The following is a 14,498-nucleotide window of genomic DNA, read 5'->3' on the forward strand; positions in this document are numbered from 1 at the left end:
ATTATATACACATTCCGGACTTAAGTCCAATATCCTCTACTCAATTTCATATATAATCAATGTCTCAAATCCATATCATTGTTTCATCCATCATACTTATATACATATACGCAATTATATTTATATATATCACATCTCAAAACAGATTCAATTTCATATTTATATTATTATACGATATTTCCAAAACTATTCACTTTAATCCTCATCACAAATAATAAATTTGAATCAGATCAATTAAACCCTTTTTATCATTTATAGTTTACCTTATGGTCTTCCCATGCAATACAATTCATAAATGCATCAATTGAAGTTATTCAGGTTGTAAAAACACAAACCGTAAACTCTAAGCTATTCGTCAACGAACCTGTCTTTTCCCTTTTTTTTAAGGAATTTGGGTCGATGTTAGCTACGGAATAAAATAAACAACATATTTCATCAGTATACATACAATTTCACATTCAATTACTAATTAATGCAATTTTTACATTTTAATCAATTTAGTCCCTAAAACCGGAACTAACATAACTTTCACATTTAATCCCGAATTTTTATACCAAATTCACTCTAAGCTAATTTTAACTCCCTATTTCTCATTTCTACCTCTAAATTTTAAAATTTTCATAATTTGGTCCCTACTGCTCAAAATCAACTATTAATTTCACAATGCAGTCATTTTTCAATTCTAACCTAAAAATCTATCAAATTAGTCCCTAAAACTTTAACTAACCAACAATGTTAACATCTTCAATCTTAAGCAGTACCGAAGAATAGAACATGGGTCAACTAATTTGAGATACCAAAATTCTAAAAACATAAAAATTATAAGAAACGAATAAAATTACTGTAACGAAGCTTAAACCCTAGCAAACCCTTGCCATGCGTTTCTCTTCTTCTCCCTAGTCTTTCGTGTTTCGAAAATGAAGCAATTGAAAAGAGAATTATCACCTTCTCTTTCAATCCACTACTAGTATTTTGTTTTTATTAAAATAATTCATTTTATAACTTAAATTTTAATTTAACTTATAAAATATAATATAACATAACATATCTATATATACTATTAACCGGCCACATGTTTTCATTTTAGGGAATAATTGTTACTTTAATCCCCTTAATTAACTTTAAATTATAATCCCTTAGAAAATCGCACTTTTACCACTTATACGATTTAGTTCGTGTACTTAAATTAAATACTAATTCGACTAAATTACCTAACTGAAATTCAATTTGCCTTTAATATAACTCCGTAAATATTTAATAAAAATATTTACGAGTCCGTTTTACGGAAATGAGGTCCCGATACCTCAATTTCCAAAAATTACCAACTTTAGAACCGATACACTTGTACATTGTCTAACTTTTCAAATAATTAAAATTATTAGACCTAACCTCAATATAATATTGTAATACCCTCTTAAATATTAATAAATAATATTCACAAATTCTATCATTAGAAAACAACATTCCAAAACCATCATTTCCGACTCCACTTGCTTTTGGGTTATTACAAAAGCGGAAATGCATCTGGGTTCGAGGTTTCAGATGCCGCTACACTATCCTCCACGGGCGTAGTAGGGGGTTGGAAAGGCCCTGACCCCTCTAAAATGGAAAAATTTCCATTTAAACCCCTTTAAAATTTATAAAAATTTAAATTAATAAAAATAAAATTACACTTTTCCTTCTAAAATGATAAAAATTAATATATCCTTTAAAAGTTATAAATATTAAAATAATAAAATTACATATTTATTATTATAAAAATATATAACTTAATTTCCAACCCTAAAAAGAATTTTCGGCCCAGCTATCCTCTTTACACGAAAGCTTTGAATTTGGGCATTAACTTCCAAGCATGAAGGAGTTTTTAATTTGGATTGATGAGCTGATATCTAATGTGGGTATGGATAGAGTCCACATGTTCAAGGCTTGGAGGGTGAATAATTTGTATATCTGGTTCTCCCACCCGCAATGCTTTTTGTTTCGAATGCCAATTTTCTTTTTATTGGTTTTCTGATGTCTCCATATGGTACTAATGGTTGTGAGGTTACCTAGGGATTTTATTCAGGCTTTTTGATGAATCATACAGGTTGAGAAAATTAAAACAAGCCAAATTAAAAAAAAAAAAAACCAAAAAAGGGAGTTCATGTGGCAAAGGTGGGATGATAGCGATGTGATTTAAGTATAAGGACAATTATATAACGTAAATAGAGGTTTGATTTTCCATTGCAAATAAAAAAGAAGGGACTAATTGCTTGTAAGGGCTTGAATTAACTGGTCAAAGGTCGATAAACAGACACACAGTATTTCTTGATTGGTCAACATGCCACGCATCAAAAAATGTAATGACATTAGGATCATGTACCAAAATGATTAATGGAAGTAAAATATAGTTACGTAATATAGGTATCACATTAGAATAAATTTCAAAGTATAGAAGTCATCTATGCCATTATCCCTTAAAAGATTATAGGTATGTTATGGATCCCTAAAGAATGATTCAAAGAATTTCAATGAAATGATTCAAAGAATTTCAATGAAAAACCATATGTAATCTCTAATTTAGCTTTGATGACACATGTAAAAATATTCAAGTTCAAATTTAATATTGCATAAATAAAATTTTATTATATCTTTATAATGATATAAATTTTAATCTATTACTTGAAATAAAATGGCTATTTGAATTATCTTGTAAATATTCTAATTATTTTTAACAAGTATAAACCTAATAAATAGAATAATTAATTTACATATGATTAATTTTTAATCTCGAACGTCCTGGCAATAAAACTTGCATATTCTCCATATTATAAAATGATTTTGATAATTGGAACTGGAATATTTATTTAATGATAAGACAAAACGAGTAGGCTTGTTACTTGTGGACTATTTTCGAGTACCTGTATCAGTGTTTCTATTTTGTTGCAAAGATTCAGAATATCTTCATTCCATGCAACCAAATAATATTTTTTATGTTTGAATTTATTCGTAAAACAATCACCACGTAACTCCCAAGTAATCTAAATCAATACAAATACAATCCCAACCAACAGCATACACTGACTGGTAAGACCAGTACCAGGTTCAAAGCCTCTAATCAAAATCAACATTACCTCATCTGCACCTGAACCTGATTACACCTATGGTTGCATATTGAAATATACGCTGTAAGATTCATCTCTGATGCTCTGCAATGGTACCATAAGGTAATTCCTATTTCTCCCTTTTGCAACAAAGCTGATTGGATGGTATGCACTTAATCCGTTGTTCATTGTAAAGCTGGTTGCCTGACTGAATCCGGCCTCAGATGATGATGAGGATGAATTGCAGCTGAGCTTCATGCCAACACTAGAACTATAGTTTACACCGCTATATATGTAGCATCCCTTTTGGGTTACCGACTCCAATGACACACTATTGTCCTTTCCATCCAATCCATGAACTATGCCAAAACTAGAAGTTGCAGTATCATTGGGAGGATCAGTTACCACAAGATTATTTTCCGTTCCTTGCGGCACTAATACCATTCCTGGAAAGTCAAAGGACTCAAGCATGACAGTTTTACCAATGGCTTCTTCAATGCTTGAAATTTTTTCCGAGGTGTCATCAAAGATGAGCCTGAACGTGGCACGAATAGCAGCATCAGTTCCAGCTTTAGGGAACTTCTCCATTCGGATAGATTGGTTCATGTTTGTTAAGACAAAAGTTGATTCACCAGACTCTTGGGAAAAAGTAACAAGATGATTGTTATAAGAAGCAGGAACTGGAGAAATCCAGTCCGCATCTGAACCTGTTGAGCCGGTTTTTATGTCCCAGTCACCGCTGCTATAACCGCTGAGCAGGTATGGGCCATAAAGTATTGCCCGCACGGATGCATACTCAGGTCGGTCATCTGAAATTTTATTTAAAGAAAAGAGTTCAACCTTCATGTTATTGATGGTTATTTTGCAGATTATACAAAATAAGTGAAACACATCATTTTGCATATACAGGGAACTAGGAATTCATCATCTAATGAATATACCTTTAATTTGCTCAGTTCTTATACTAATTGGCAAATTAAGTGTCAGTTTATCGCCACCACTCCATTTCACCTGTAAGAAGCTACCTGAATTGAAATGCAATGCACATAAGAAAGAATTAACATTTTAGAAAAACTGAAGATCTTCTTATAAAAAAAGAGAGCAGCAAATTATGATTATATTCCGCACCAGGAGCTGGTAGGTCGAGATTCTGAGCATTTAGTGTTGCCTTGGCACCTTTTGACGAGGTCCAGATTGGTATCCTCAAATTCAAAGTAGATGATTGCTCAGCTCCCTGCACAAATCAGGTTCCGAATGATCTTTCCGTGTTTCCATTCCACATAAAGAGTTAAGTGCAATTAGTCATACACTTGATGAAACTGAAAAGTCTTTCTTTTTCTCTATGATGTGAAGCCTTAATAAAATATGTACAGAAGCTAATAATATAAACATTAAGTCCAACCAGAAGACAGGAGCCATGTTTGATCACTGCATTTCGCAAGTTTCTTTAATCCATATAAAATAATTTAAAAGGGAACATACATGCAATGAAGACATGCTTGGACCATGAAATGAATTTGTTGTTTCAAGTACCTCTTTCGAAGAGGAAGTCAACGTCACATGAAGGTATGGATCTGAAGAAACAACAGGATCAACTTTCTGGTTGAGCACAATTTTTCCTGATTTCCAATCTAGAGTACTTGATACATATTGGATAATGTAAAGGCTAGGGACGCTCCCTTCCTCTTCGAAATATATAGAATCTCCTAACTTGGAAAACGATTCAATTCCTGCCGAGGGAACAAGAAGGAAAACTATTACATGATGGGAAGAACTGCAGAATATGCATCTATGGCCATAATGGTCGGAGAAAAGTTCACTGCAGTTCATTTATCATGGAAGGTATAGTTAAATATGGGCAATGAACCCTAACCTGTACCATAGCAGCACCAAAACGAATTAAATGGCGTTCCCCACTTGTGGTAGCTTACAGCCTTTGAGACTCCACGACCTTGTGGTAGCATGTAAATCATCACTCCAGGTTCTGTCCCCCTTTGGATGCCTAGTACACCATTTGTGAGGGCCCGTTCATAGTAATCTGCATATGCCACTTCTTTTGTCCATCTAAATAGGTGGCGAGAGACCTGAAACCGCCAAAAAAAGGTTTTCATTTCTATATCCCCACATAAAATTGTTTTGATATTGCGATTGATCAAAATCTTTCAGGACCCCAAAATAACTAAGATCCAGCATGAAATTCATAGATTGAAAGAGCAATGGACAAACCTTGAGCATGTTATAAGTTGTGCATGATTCTTCATTCTCAGTCTGTAATGTGCTTGCCAGTCGTTTTGGATCTGACCTTCTCATAGGGAAATACAGAATCACAACAGAATAGACCAGCAATGGAAGGAACAAAAGTAATTAGATAAAGCTTCAACTATTGTTCTAAACTAAAAATTAGGAGACCAAATTGGCACCAAGTGAAAGGAAAGATTATTTGATAGAAGAACAGAAAATGCGATCTTGAAAACGACAAGTTAGTACCAGAACTCGCTGACTGATGTTCCTCCTGTTGCATAGCTATGAGAAGAATTAACAATGTCCATAAAGAATGTTGATATTGTCTGGCATCACAAAATAAGAAAAAAAGAAGAAGAAGAAGCAATTAGAATGTTTAAAGTAGTATTCAAAACCACCTTCAGTACAATTTAAATCATTAGAGAAAAGACAAGGTAGTGACGGCATTAAATCGAGAACCTCTAAACCAAAGAAAAAGAAATGCCAAGAATAATTATACAAGCCTCTCATAGCACAACAAGAAAATTACATATGCAGCAACAGCATCCAGAAATCAGTAGCGCAATGGGCAAAAATGGTGTTATATCCCCATTACTATGTTTAAGGAATTTATTCTACATTGGATGTCTTAACACAGTATTGAAATCACGTTTGTTTTCAATCAATCCCAGTTTAGGAATAAAGCATATCAAGCTATTTACCTTGTAAAGTGGATCACCGGTCACTTCATACCGCATTTGAGATCCAATAACAATAGGAATGTGTGTATTGGCATGGAACCCCGATATATCATCAGCCTATAAAACGAGGAGTTAATAATAGTACATGGTATTAAAATAACTATTTGCTTCATTGTCATATTTCTGCCTCCTGCATACTATAAGAGCGTACTTTGATCAACCAGAAACCCCTAAACGAAACTAAATCTCGCATAAATTCATTATTCAAAGTCTTGGGTCATCTTGAACATATTGCTTCTGCAACCTTAGAACTTAATATGTTCCACCTGGAAGGAACTTCAGTACTCAACTTCAGAGCAATTTTTCTTGTGAAACTTTTCATCTCAAATTTCTGAACATTCTCATTCTCTGGCCCCAACACTTCAGAAACTGAAGCTCCATAAGATTTGATTTGTCAATGGTTTAGATACAAATAGCATAACACTTCCGATTTTTTTTTGGGCTAATTTTTATCAGTAGGATACATACGAAACAGTAGACTGATATATGAATCAACAGTTTTTTTAAACAAAAGAAATCTCGAAAGTTACCTGAACTGCAAGCAATCCTAGAAAACAGGGTTTGTCGAAAAGGTGAGCCAACAACAAATGCTTTGGGTTCCCCTGCACAAAGTAAAATGAAAAACTCAATCAAATAAAATTCATAAAGTTAATCTAAGAACTCTGCAACTACACTCAGAGAGACAGTGATAAGAATTATGCCAGCTTTATCAAGTCAAAATGCTAGATAACAAGTTTTACAGCTTAGAAAATTCAAGACCTCGATCTTTTTTTTCTCCTTGTGAATAAATTTTAAGGCCTTTAGAATCACAGTTTGCACAAAGCACAGACCCATCATATTAGGCAAATATCAGGCCATCATGGTGCTGCTTCTTTCACAGTCATATTTTGTTCATAATTGATTATCTAGTCATAAGCTTAGATTAGTTTGTTGGACACACATATAGCTGACAAAATGAATGCTTATGTCATACTAAGAACATTCAAAGGCTTGCTTCTCATCAAGCATTGAAAGCCCAATAAGCTTTCCAATATTTTTTAACTATCTGAGATAGTGAGTAATTTGTCAAACATCACTAAAAAACGTGAAATGCTATGCACGGTTGTTAAACTCTTATGTTCTGAATGCTGTGCTAAATGGAAATTTCAAATTTCTTACATATGCCAGTAAACACTCAAAACAAGCAAGCCAAGACTGACAATTTAAACCACGTTGTTGAAGTAAAGAATTCAGATAGAAGCTGAAGAACTTAAACAAAATGGTTTACTCACCGTTATGGCAAACAACCTGTAGAGGACATCATTCATACCACCAGTTTCTTCATTAAGAGACAACCAATGTCTCTCCACAGTGTGCGTTCTTATCACATTCTGAACACGATTATAGAAGTATTCGACCATCCATGTTGTCATAACTAAAGCTTGAGCATCATTAGCAAATGTATATTGATCTAAGAGACCTGCCAAGATCTGTGAAAATGACCAAGTTAGAAGTTATCATACATCTCCTTAACATCAAACTGCAGAACTCGAATCTACCTTGTGAATGGTGTAGTATGGAGCCCAGACAGGTTTTATTGCTTCGAAGCGATCAAAAAGTTCCGATGGAAATGCAGAAAGATATCCTGTGCCCATTTTCTTCTGACAGGCAGAAAGCGCAGACACAACGGCTGACATCTTCTCTTTGAGAGTGTCATTGTGAGTGCTAGCCCACATCTGAGCTGTTGCACTCAAGTAATGCCCTTCAAGATACGAAAGGTAATTTTAGATTATAAATTTACAATCAATGATCAAAAAGCAAAAATAAAAGTTGAGAGGTGTAACTTGCTTCAAGCACATTAAAGTTTCATCGACACCCATGTATAAAACAAAAGCAAGGTAGCAGGAGAATCTAAACATTTTTGCAACTAACATGGCAGGGAACTTGAATAGAATCTATCCACAATAGCTACAAAATGGAAAAAATCTAACTTCAGACAGAACTGAGAATTAAAATATTACAAAGTCCTCTCAAAATGCCATAGCAGATATATTAAAAAGAAAAGAAATCTTTACTTGACCAACAAAGCAACGCTTCATAGATCATGTCAATTAATGTTTGATCTTGAACGGCTTATAAATGGTTATATAACCTGAATTAACTTTTAAGGTCCCAACAAAGTTTCTACTTGCGATTTAGCAGGGGTGGTAGACTAGTGAACCATATAAATAAATGGATCAATGGAGAGATTATCAGACTGTCAAGTGAAATTTGGAACTAACATATCGGATTGTAGTATCATGAATTTCTTTGGCTGCAATGGATACCTAAAGGTATGAATAGAGTAGAATTAATGCTTTTACTAAGTATGCTCAAAGGCTAGAAAAGGAGCAAGTGATGTATATGGATTAGATGCTATGTTGCTCCGACTTCATTTTTGTTTAAGTACTCGTGTCCAACACATGGGAATGGTATGTGATCTCCGAGAATTCATACATGAAGAAACTTAAAAATGTCTGACCATACCCGTGTTGGACTTATAGCCGTATCAAACACTCGCATTCGACTATGAGAAACATAGATCAGGCCAGAATTCTTTCCAGTCAAGATTAAGGGGCTCCTTTAGACAAGAGAGAAGAGTAATAAAGCAGAAGAGAACCCTAACAAGCCAAAACTTTACTCCAAAAAGGATGTCCCTAATTCAAACCGCCAATCTCCCAAGTTTACTATCAAAACCTAACTGCAAAAGTTGCTGCATGGAAACTAGCAGAAAAGTAGACTTCAAAAACGAAAAAGAAGAATGGCATGATTACTGTTCCATTTCCCATTCATTCATTTACTTTTTAAAGGTTATAGAGAATCCCCTTCTAAATGAGCAAAAAGTAGTTGAATTAAATGTTTCCGCATCAGAATAACATAATTTAATAATAAATTACAATGGCATGCAAAAAGACAGTAAATTAATAGCTTTTTTGACAGCATGGAAATGGAAGCAAAGCAATGATTACCGACAAAATGACCACGGAGCTCAATATCTGGGGCTTCCCACCCTCCATATGGCTTCCCAGGCGTTGGCAAATTTGCAGTTTCCCTAAAACTCCAAACCAAATTATCCACATCCAGCATCAATAAATACTTCAAGTTGGTCTCTTGTGCTCTTCCTTGAATCGAATCTGAATCCAATCTAACGTCATGCAGAGATATCTCCTTCAAGAAATCTCCACCCACCTTGAAACTACCAGGATTCTTCATTTTCTTATACATCATTGACCAACTCAGTTCATCAGCTTCTTGTCTTAAGATTTTCCTTGGTAATAAATCAGACCAAGCGGAGTCATCAGTTGGGATCAAGTGGTAATGAGCAAACATCTCTTGTTTCCATGTCTCGTTATGTGATTTCAACAGTTGGTAACGAAAAGTATGCGATGAAAGTTGAGTTGGAGTGTTGGTACACTCCTTGCTCAAAACACTCCCAATTACGGATAAAATAGCTAATACTTGAAACAGAGTAGAACCCTTCATTTTTCTTTCAACGAAAACTTCAAAAAAAAAAAAAAACCAAATATTTCTATAGAATTAAATTAAAGATGGTAGCGAAACTGAGACAAGGATCAAAGAAGTTCTCCAAGAACACCAATGAACATTATCCAAAACCCAGAAAGGACAACCAAAAAAATGTATTGAATTGAATATTCCCAACACAGTAAAAATCATTAAGACCCCATTAGAATAATAATAATTTTATATAGGTTGCAACTTTATTAACAAATTACCCAGAAACCTAAAAAGAAGCAGCTAAGACCCCAACTTCAAGCTAAGAAGGATAGAAGAAAAGAATTATAGTAGGAATAGTTTAAAGCATAGCGCAACATGTGACTCCCGATTCTCTTCATTTATACAAAAAAAAAAAAAAAGAAACAGAGCAGAGAACCCCAAGCATTCAAACAAAGTTAGAAAGACATCTCGTGAAAGGTAAGAAATGTTTTTATCTTTTTTTATGCTTTAAAATTGGATAAAAAATAATTGAAATACAAAGATTTTTTATAGGGGGAAGAGTCAGAGAATTATCACGGGTAATAAGTCATTTTCCAAGGGGGTTTGGTTTGTCGACTGAGTCAGACACAGAGACAGAATCGGCATTTCTAGTTTTACAGTGAAAGAGAATCACGAAGCAAAGTAAAGGAGAATCTCCGTGATCTTAAGTGAAACCCATCCATTTATTTCAACTGCCTTCGCTTAAAAGTCAGGATTTTTTAGGTCTAATTAGGGTTTTAGTCCTTTACTATGTTGAATTTCAAATTTAATCTTATTCTATACTGGTAGATCCAACTTGATGACGTTATTAATTGTTCTTTTATGGTTATTGGTGCACTTAAGGCAGCTAGAAAATTTAGTTAGAATTTAAACATATTCATTTAATAATTAACAACTGTTTAAGATTATTTTTCCTACCAACAATCTCTTAATCCAATAGTAAGAGTATAATGTTGTAGAAATAATTTCATTAAAGTATAAAAATTAAATCTAAAACATTTGAAGGGATTACAATAAGAATTATGCCTTTTTGTTTTTTCGCTTTCTCTAGTTTTTGTTACCATAATTCTGTGCCATCCATGCGTTTTTTAAGGCTTAATTGCCACGTTGAGTCTGGGTTAAACTTGTTATTCAACATTTAAATTAATTTAACAACAACAATCATTTTAAATGTATTATTTAAAAATAAATAAATTTTGTTGTCTTCGTGTAAATACTTAAATATTGTTTTTAATGTAATAGAATGTAAGTTTGTATGTTGAAGTGTATTATCTTTTATTTATGAATGAATTAAGAGATTATACTTAATTTTAGGTGTTGTATAAAATTTAATCTATTTTAATCATTTAAACTTGCTTGTAAACTTTTTTCTTTTTACCGATATTATACCAATAATATCCCTTAATTGGAGATGGAATCCATTCCAAGGCTGACATTATTGTTGTAATTGGTTTTTAACTTTTAACAACTTTTTAATGTTTGACTGGGATTAAATTTTGAATCAAGATGTTTTCAAAATTTGAAAATCTGTAAAATTTGTAGAACGTAATTTTTATAAATTAAAAATTAAATTATATCCGATTACCAGAACAAACCAATCATTGAAATATTGAAGAGAAAAAGAACATCTATTTTGAAACAAATAAATAAATAATAAATCAAGTTAGTGATTTATAGATATCGAAGAAAGAGAAAATACATCCTATAAGTTAATAAAGTCGTGAATTTTTTTTTTTAATCATGGAGTTAAACACAATTTGGCACTATTCTTTTATAGATCCCTTCAAGCTTGGGAATCTATTTGTTTTCTCATCCGCTATTTGTTTTATTTTTTATTTTTTGGTAAAATAATTTTCAAGTTATTTAATTTGAGGTTCCTTCTATTATTTGAAATTAAAAATTCTAATAAAAAATTGACATCTGACATCCTACAAAGTAATGTTTAAAGTACCCAAATAGACATTTTCAAAGTGGATATACCATATCAAATGATATAACAAAATACAGGGACCAAATATGGTATTATTCATTTTTCTTTTTGGGCTTTCTTTTCTTCACTCCAAATCACACGTGCCAAATCATTAGAGAGAGAGAGAGAGAGAGCTAGCTGTAAACAGAAAGGGACAGCCAAATATTAAACGGTGCCGTAAATGTGTGTTGGTTTGTTATAGAATCTTTGTTGGACCATCACTATTTGTGCTTTGACAATATTTAGTAATTACTGAATGGAGATCACATGTTCCGGCGTGAATAATGTTAAGTATCTTAATTAAATCAATATTTTTATTTTTATCAAATAATGGTTTGCATGGGGAAACTAAACGATATTCTTTCTATTTTGGTTTCTCAATTATAAAAATTTTCAATTTTGAATTTTGAATTCTTCTTTAATTATGCTTCAGTTATATAGTTAACCAAAAGATAATACATTCTCTTAAAATTAATATAATGGTGAATTTAATTCTTAATGTTTATAATTTTTTAATTTAATTTAAATTTTAAAAAATTAGCTTTAAATGTTTATACATATGGTCAATTTGATATGAGTTATTTGCACCAAACATCCTTAAACTACAAACCTAATTATAAATTAGTCTTCAAACTTTAAAATATTCTAAATATTTTTCCAAACTATTAAGGTTATATCAATCAAGTCCTTCTATTACTAAAACCGCTAATTTAACTGTTAAATGACACATTAGATCTTATGTTTCTTAATTTAAAATGAAAATATAAAGAAAACTAAAACGTTAAAATGAAAAAAAAGAAGAGAAAAGTTAAAATGAAAAATAAAAACTAAAACATTGATGCATAACTTTGCTTATAGTTTTTATTGTTTTTAAACGAAATTAATTTTTACTTTTAAAAATTATGCTACAACATTTCAATTTTCTTTTAAATTTTTTCACTTAATATTTTTATTTTAATATTTTATTTTTCTTTAAAATTTTATTTTAAATTATTCATATAAGATCTAACATGTTACTTAAGTTAAATTAACGGTTTTAGTAACCATGAGACCTAATTGATTTAATCTTGATAGTTTGTGGATATAATTAAAACGCTTACAAGTTTAAGGACCAATTTAGAATCAATGTCATAATTTAGAGACGTCTAGTGAATTAACTCATTTGGTATTGATTCTAAAAAATACAAATTTTAAAAATAAAAACAACATAAAATCATTAAAAACAAAATTTTTAAAAATTATAAAATATTAAAAACTACATAAAAAATTAAAATAATGAAAAGATGCATAAAATTCTAAATAATAAATAAATGACAAGAATAGGGTAATCCCTTTCAATCTTATTTATAGATCTCAAGAGTATACATAATATTTATCTTGCAATAGTCACGTAGGAATAAGAAAGATATATAATATGTTCCTAAATATATGAAAACATATATAATATATTCCTAAATATATGCCAAAAAGATATGTAATATATTTTAATATTCCTAAAAGATAATATCCCATAATAATATCCTAACACCCCTCAAGTTGGAGCATACAGATCATAAATGCCAAACTTGCTCAGAAGGTATTCAAATTTTATTTTGCCAAGTGCCTTTAAAAAAATGTTAGCCAACTAAATGGAGGTTGGAACATAAGAAGGAGCAATCAACCCATCCTAGATTGCATCCCTAACAAAGTGATAATCCACTTCAGTTGCAATATGCAACGCAGATTAATTATGGCTTCAAGAGCATTGTTCCTCTTTGTCAGCTTATTCTTAGTGGAATTGAGGCCCCTTCCATTCTAACCACATTGGTCTTGTAAGACTCCAACATAAAGTCCCTAAATTGATCCTTCATTGAATCAAACTCATTAGTGTATCCTTTAACCTCTTCGAACCTCTCTCTCACGTCCCCCATAGGCCCCTCGAGATTGACCATTCGTTCTTCTAAAGCCATCACCATGTCCATTGACCGACTCGTAGTGGTGGTGGAAAAGAAGAATCGTCGCCAACCATTGAGACCAATAAAAAAAAATGTGTGTTACAACACCAAGTTTAGACAAGGCCCTCAAAAAATATTATTAAATCGAGAAAAGGACATCAGAAAACAGTGAATGAGAAGAATAAAGAAAGAAAATGTTGGTAGAAGGGACAAAAAGGCAAGCGATAGCCAACTTAAAGGCTGACACCGCCGCGCCGCCAAGCAAAACAAAAGATAATAAGCAAACGACTTGAAGAAGAAAATAAATAAATAAATAAATAAATAAAATGGAAACTAAGCTCTTGATACCATGACAAGAATAGGGTAATCCCTTTCAATCTTATTCATAGACATTTAGAGTACATATAATATTTATACTGCAATAGTCACGTGAGAATAGGAAAGATATATAATATATTCCTAAATATATGGAAAGATATATAATATATGCCTAAATATATGCCTAAAATATATACAATATATTTATATATTCTTAAAAGATAATATATTGAACATAACAAAATAGTAGACTAAAGAATAAGAATAATACATGCACGGATGGGGTGAAATTTATTAAATTTCATTCACCGAAGCTGCCAATTTTCAAATTTGGGAAATCATCATACTTGGGACAACTTTTTGGATGGGATCCAGGTATTTATTGGTTAAGATGTCCTCATAACATTCAAATATCTATCTCTTAACTTCAAAATGTTCTTTGAATCACTCGATTTTAAGTTCGGGAGCTCAATTTATGATCATTTTAGTGAAGACTACGCAAGTAGAATATCCGGACGGGATTATGACGAGAATTATGAATTTCGGGCTTTTAATTCGAGTTTAAATCATATTGGGTTCGGGTTTTAGGCTTAATTTTTATTATATATAATCCCAATATTGTATTTATCAGCTCTTATTATTTTATTATTTTATTATTTTATTATTCTAAAATTTATTATTATTATTAAGTATTTTAAGT

General features: G+C 31.9%; 1 protein-coding gene across 1 annotated transcript; it reads right to left on the reverse strand.

The window, feature by feature from the left end:
* Nucleotides 1-2,911: 2,911 nt before the first annotated feature.
* LOC108453421 (uncharacterized) lies at nt 2,912-10,253 on the reverse strand. Its single transcript, XM_017751517.2, has 12 exons — nt 9,052-10,253; nt 7,603-7,805; nt 7,336-7,533; nt 6,595-6,666; nt 6,026-6,121; nt 5,571-5,650; nt 5,310-5,385; nt 4,957-5,167; nt 4,617-4,813; nt 4,212-4,317; nt 4,025-4,108; nt 2,912-3,892 (listed from the first exon to the last, which is right to left on the reverse strand). The coding sequence occupies exons 1-12, from the start codon at nt 9,563-9,565 to the stop codon at nt 3,141-3,143; spliced, it is 2,589 nt and encodes an 862-aa protein (XP_017607006.1). The 5' UTR covers nt 9,566-10,253; the 3' UTR covers nt 2,912-3,140.
* Between the last annotated feature and the right edge of the window lie 4,245 nt (nt 10,254-14,498).

This window comes from Gossypium arboreum, chromosome 7, assembly GCF_025698485.1.
Source record: "Gossypium arboreum isolate Shixiya-1 chromosome 7, ASM2569848v2, whole genome shotgun sequence".
In the NCBI taxonomy this organism is placed as follows: domain Eukaryota; kingdom Viridiplantae; phylum Streptophyta; class Magnoliopsida; order Malvales; family Malvaceae; genus Gossypium; species Gossypium arboreum.

Excerpts from the sequence above, each read along its gene's own strand:
- LOC108453421 (XM_017751517.2), bottom strand. The coding sequence starts at position 9,565 with ATGAAGGGTTCTACTCTGTTTCAAGTATTAGCTATTTTATCCGTAATT. Across the intron at positions 6,667-7,335 it reads ACAGGTTGTTTGCCATAACG|GGGAACCCAAAGCATTTGTT; the intron begins GTGAGTAAACCA and ends TACTTTGTGCAG. Across the intron at positions 5,386-5,570 it reads ACATCAGTCAGCGAGTTCTG|GTCAGATCCAAAACGACTGG; the intron begins GTACTAACTTGT and ends CCCTATGAGAAG.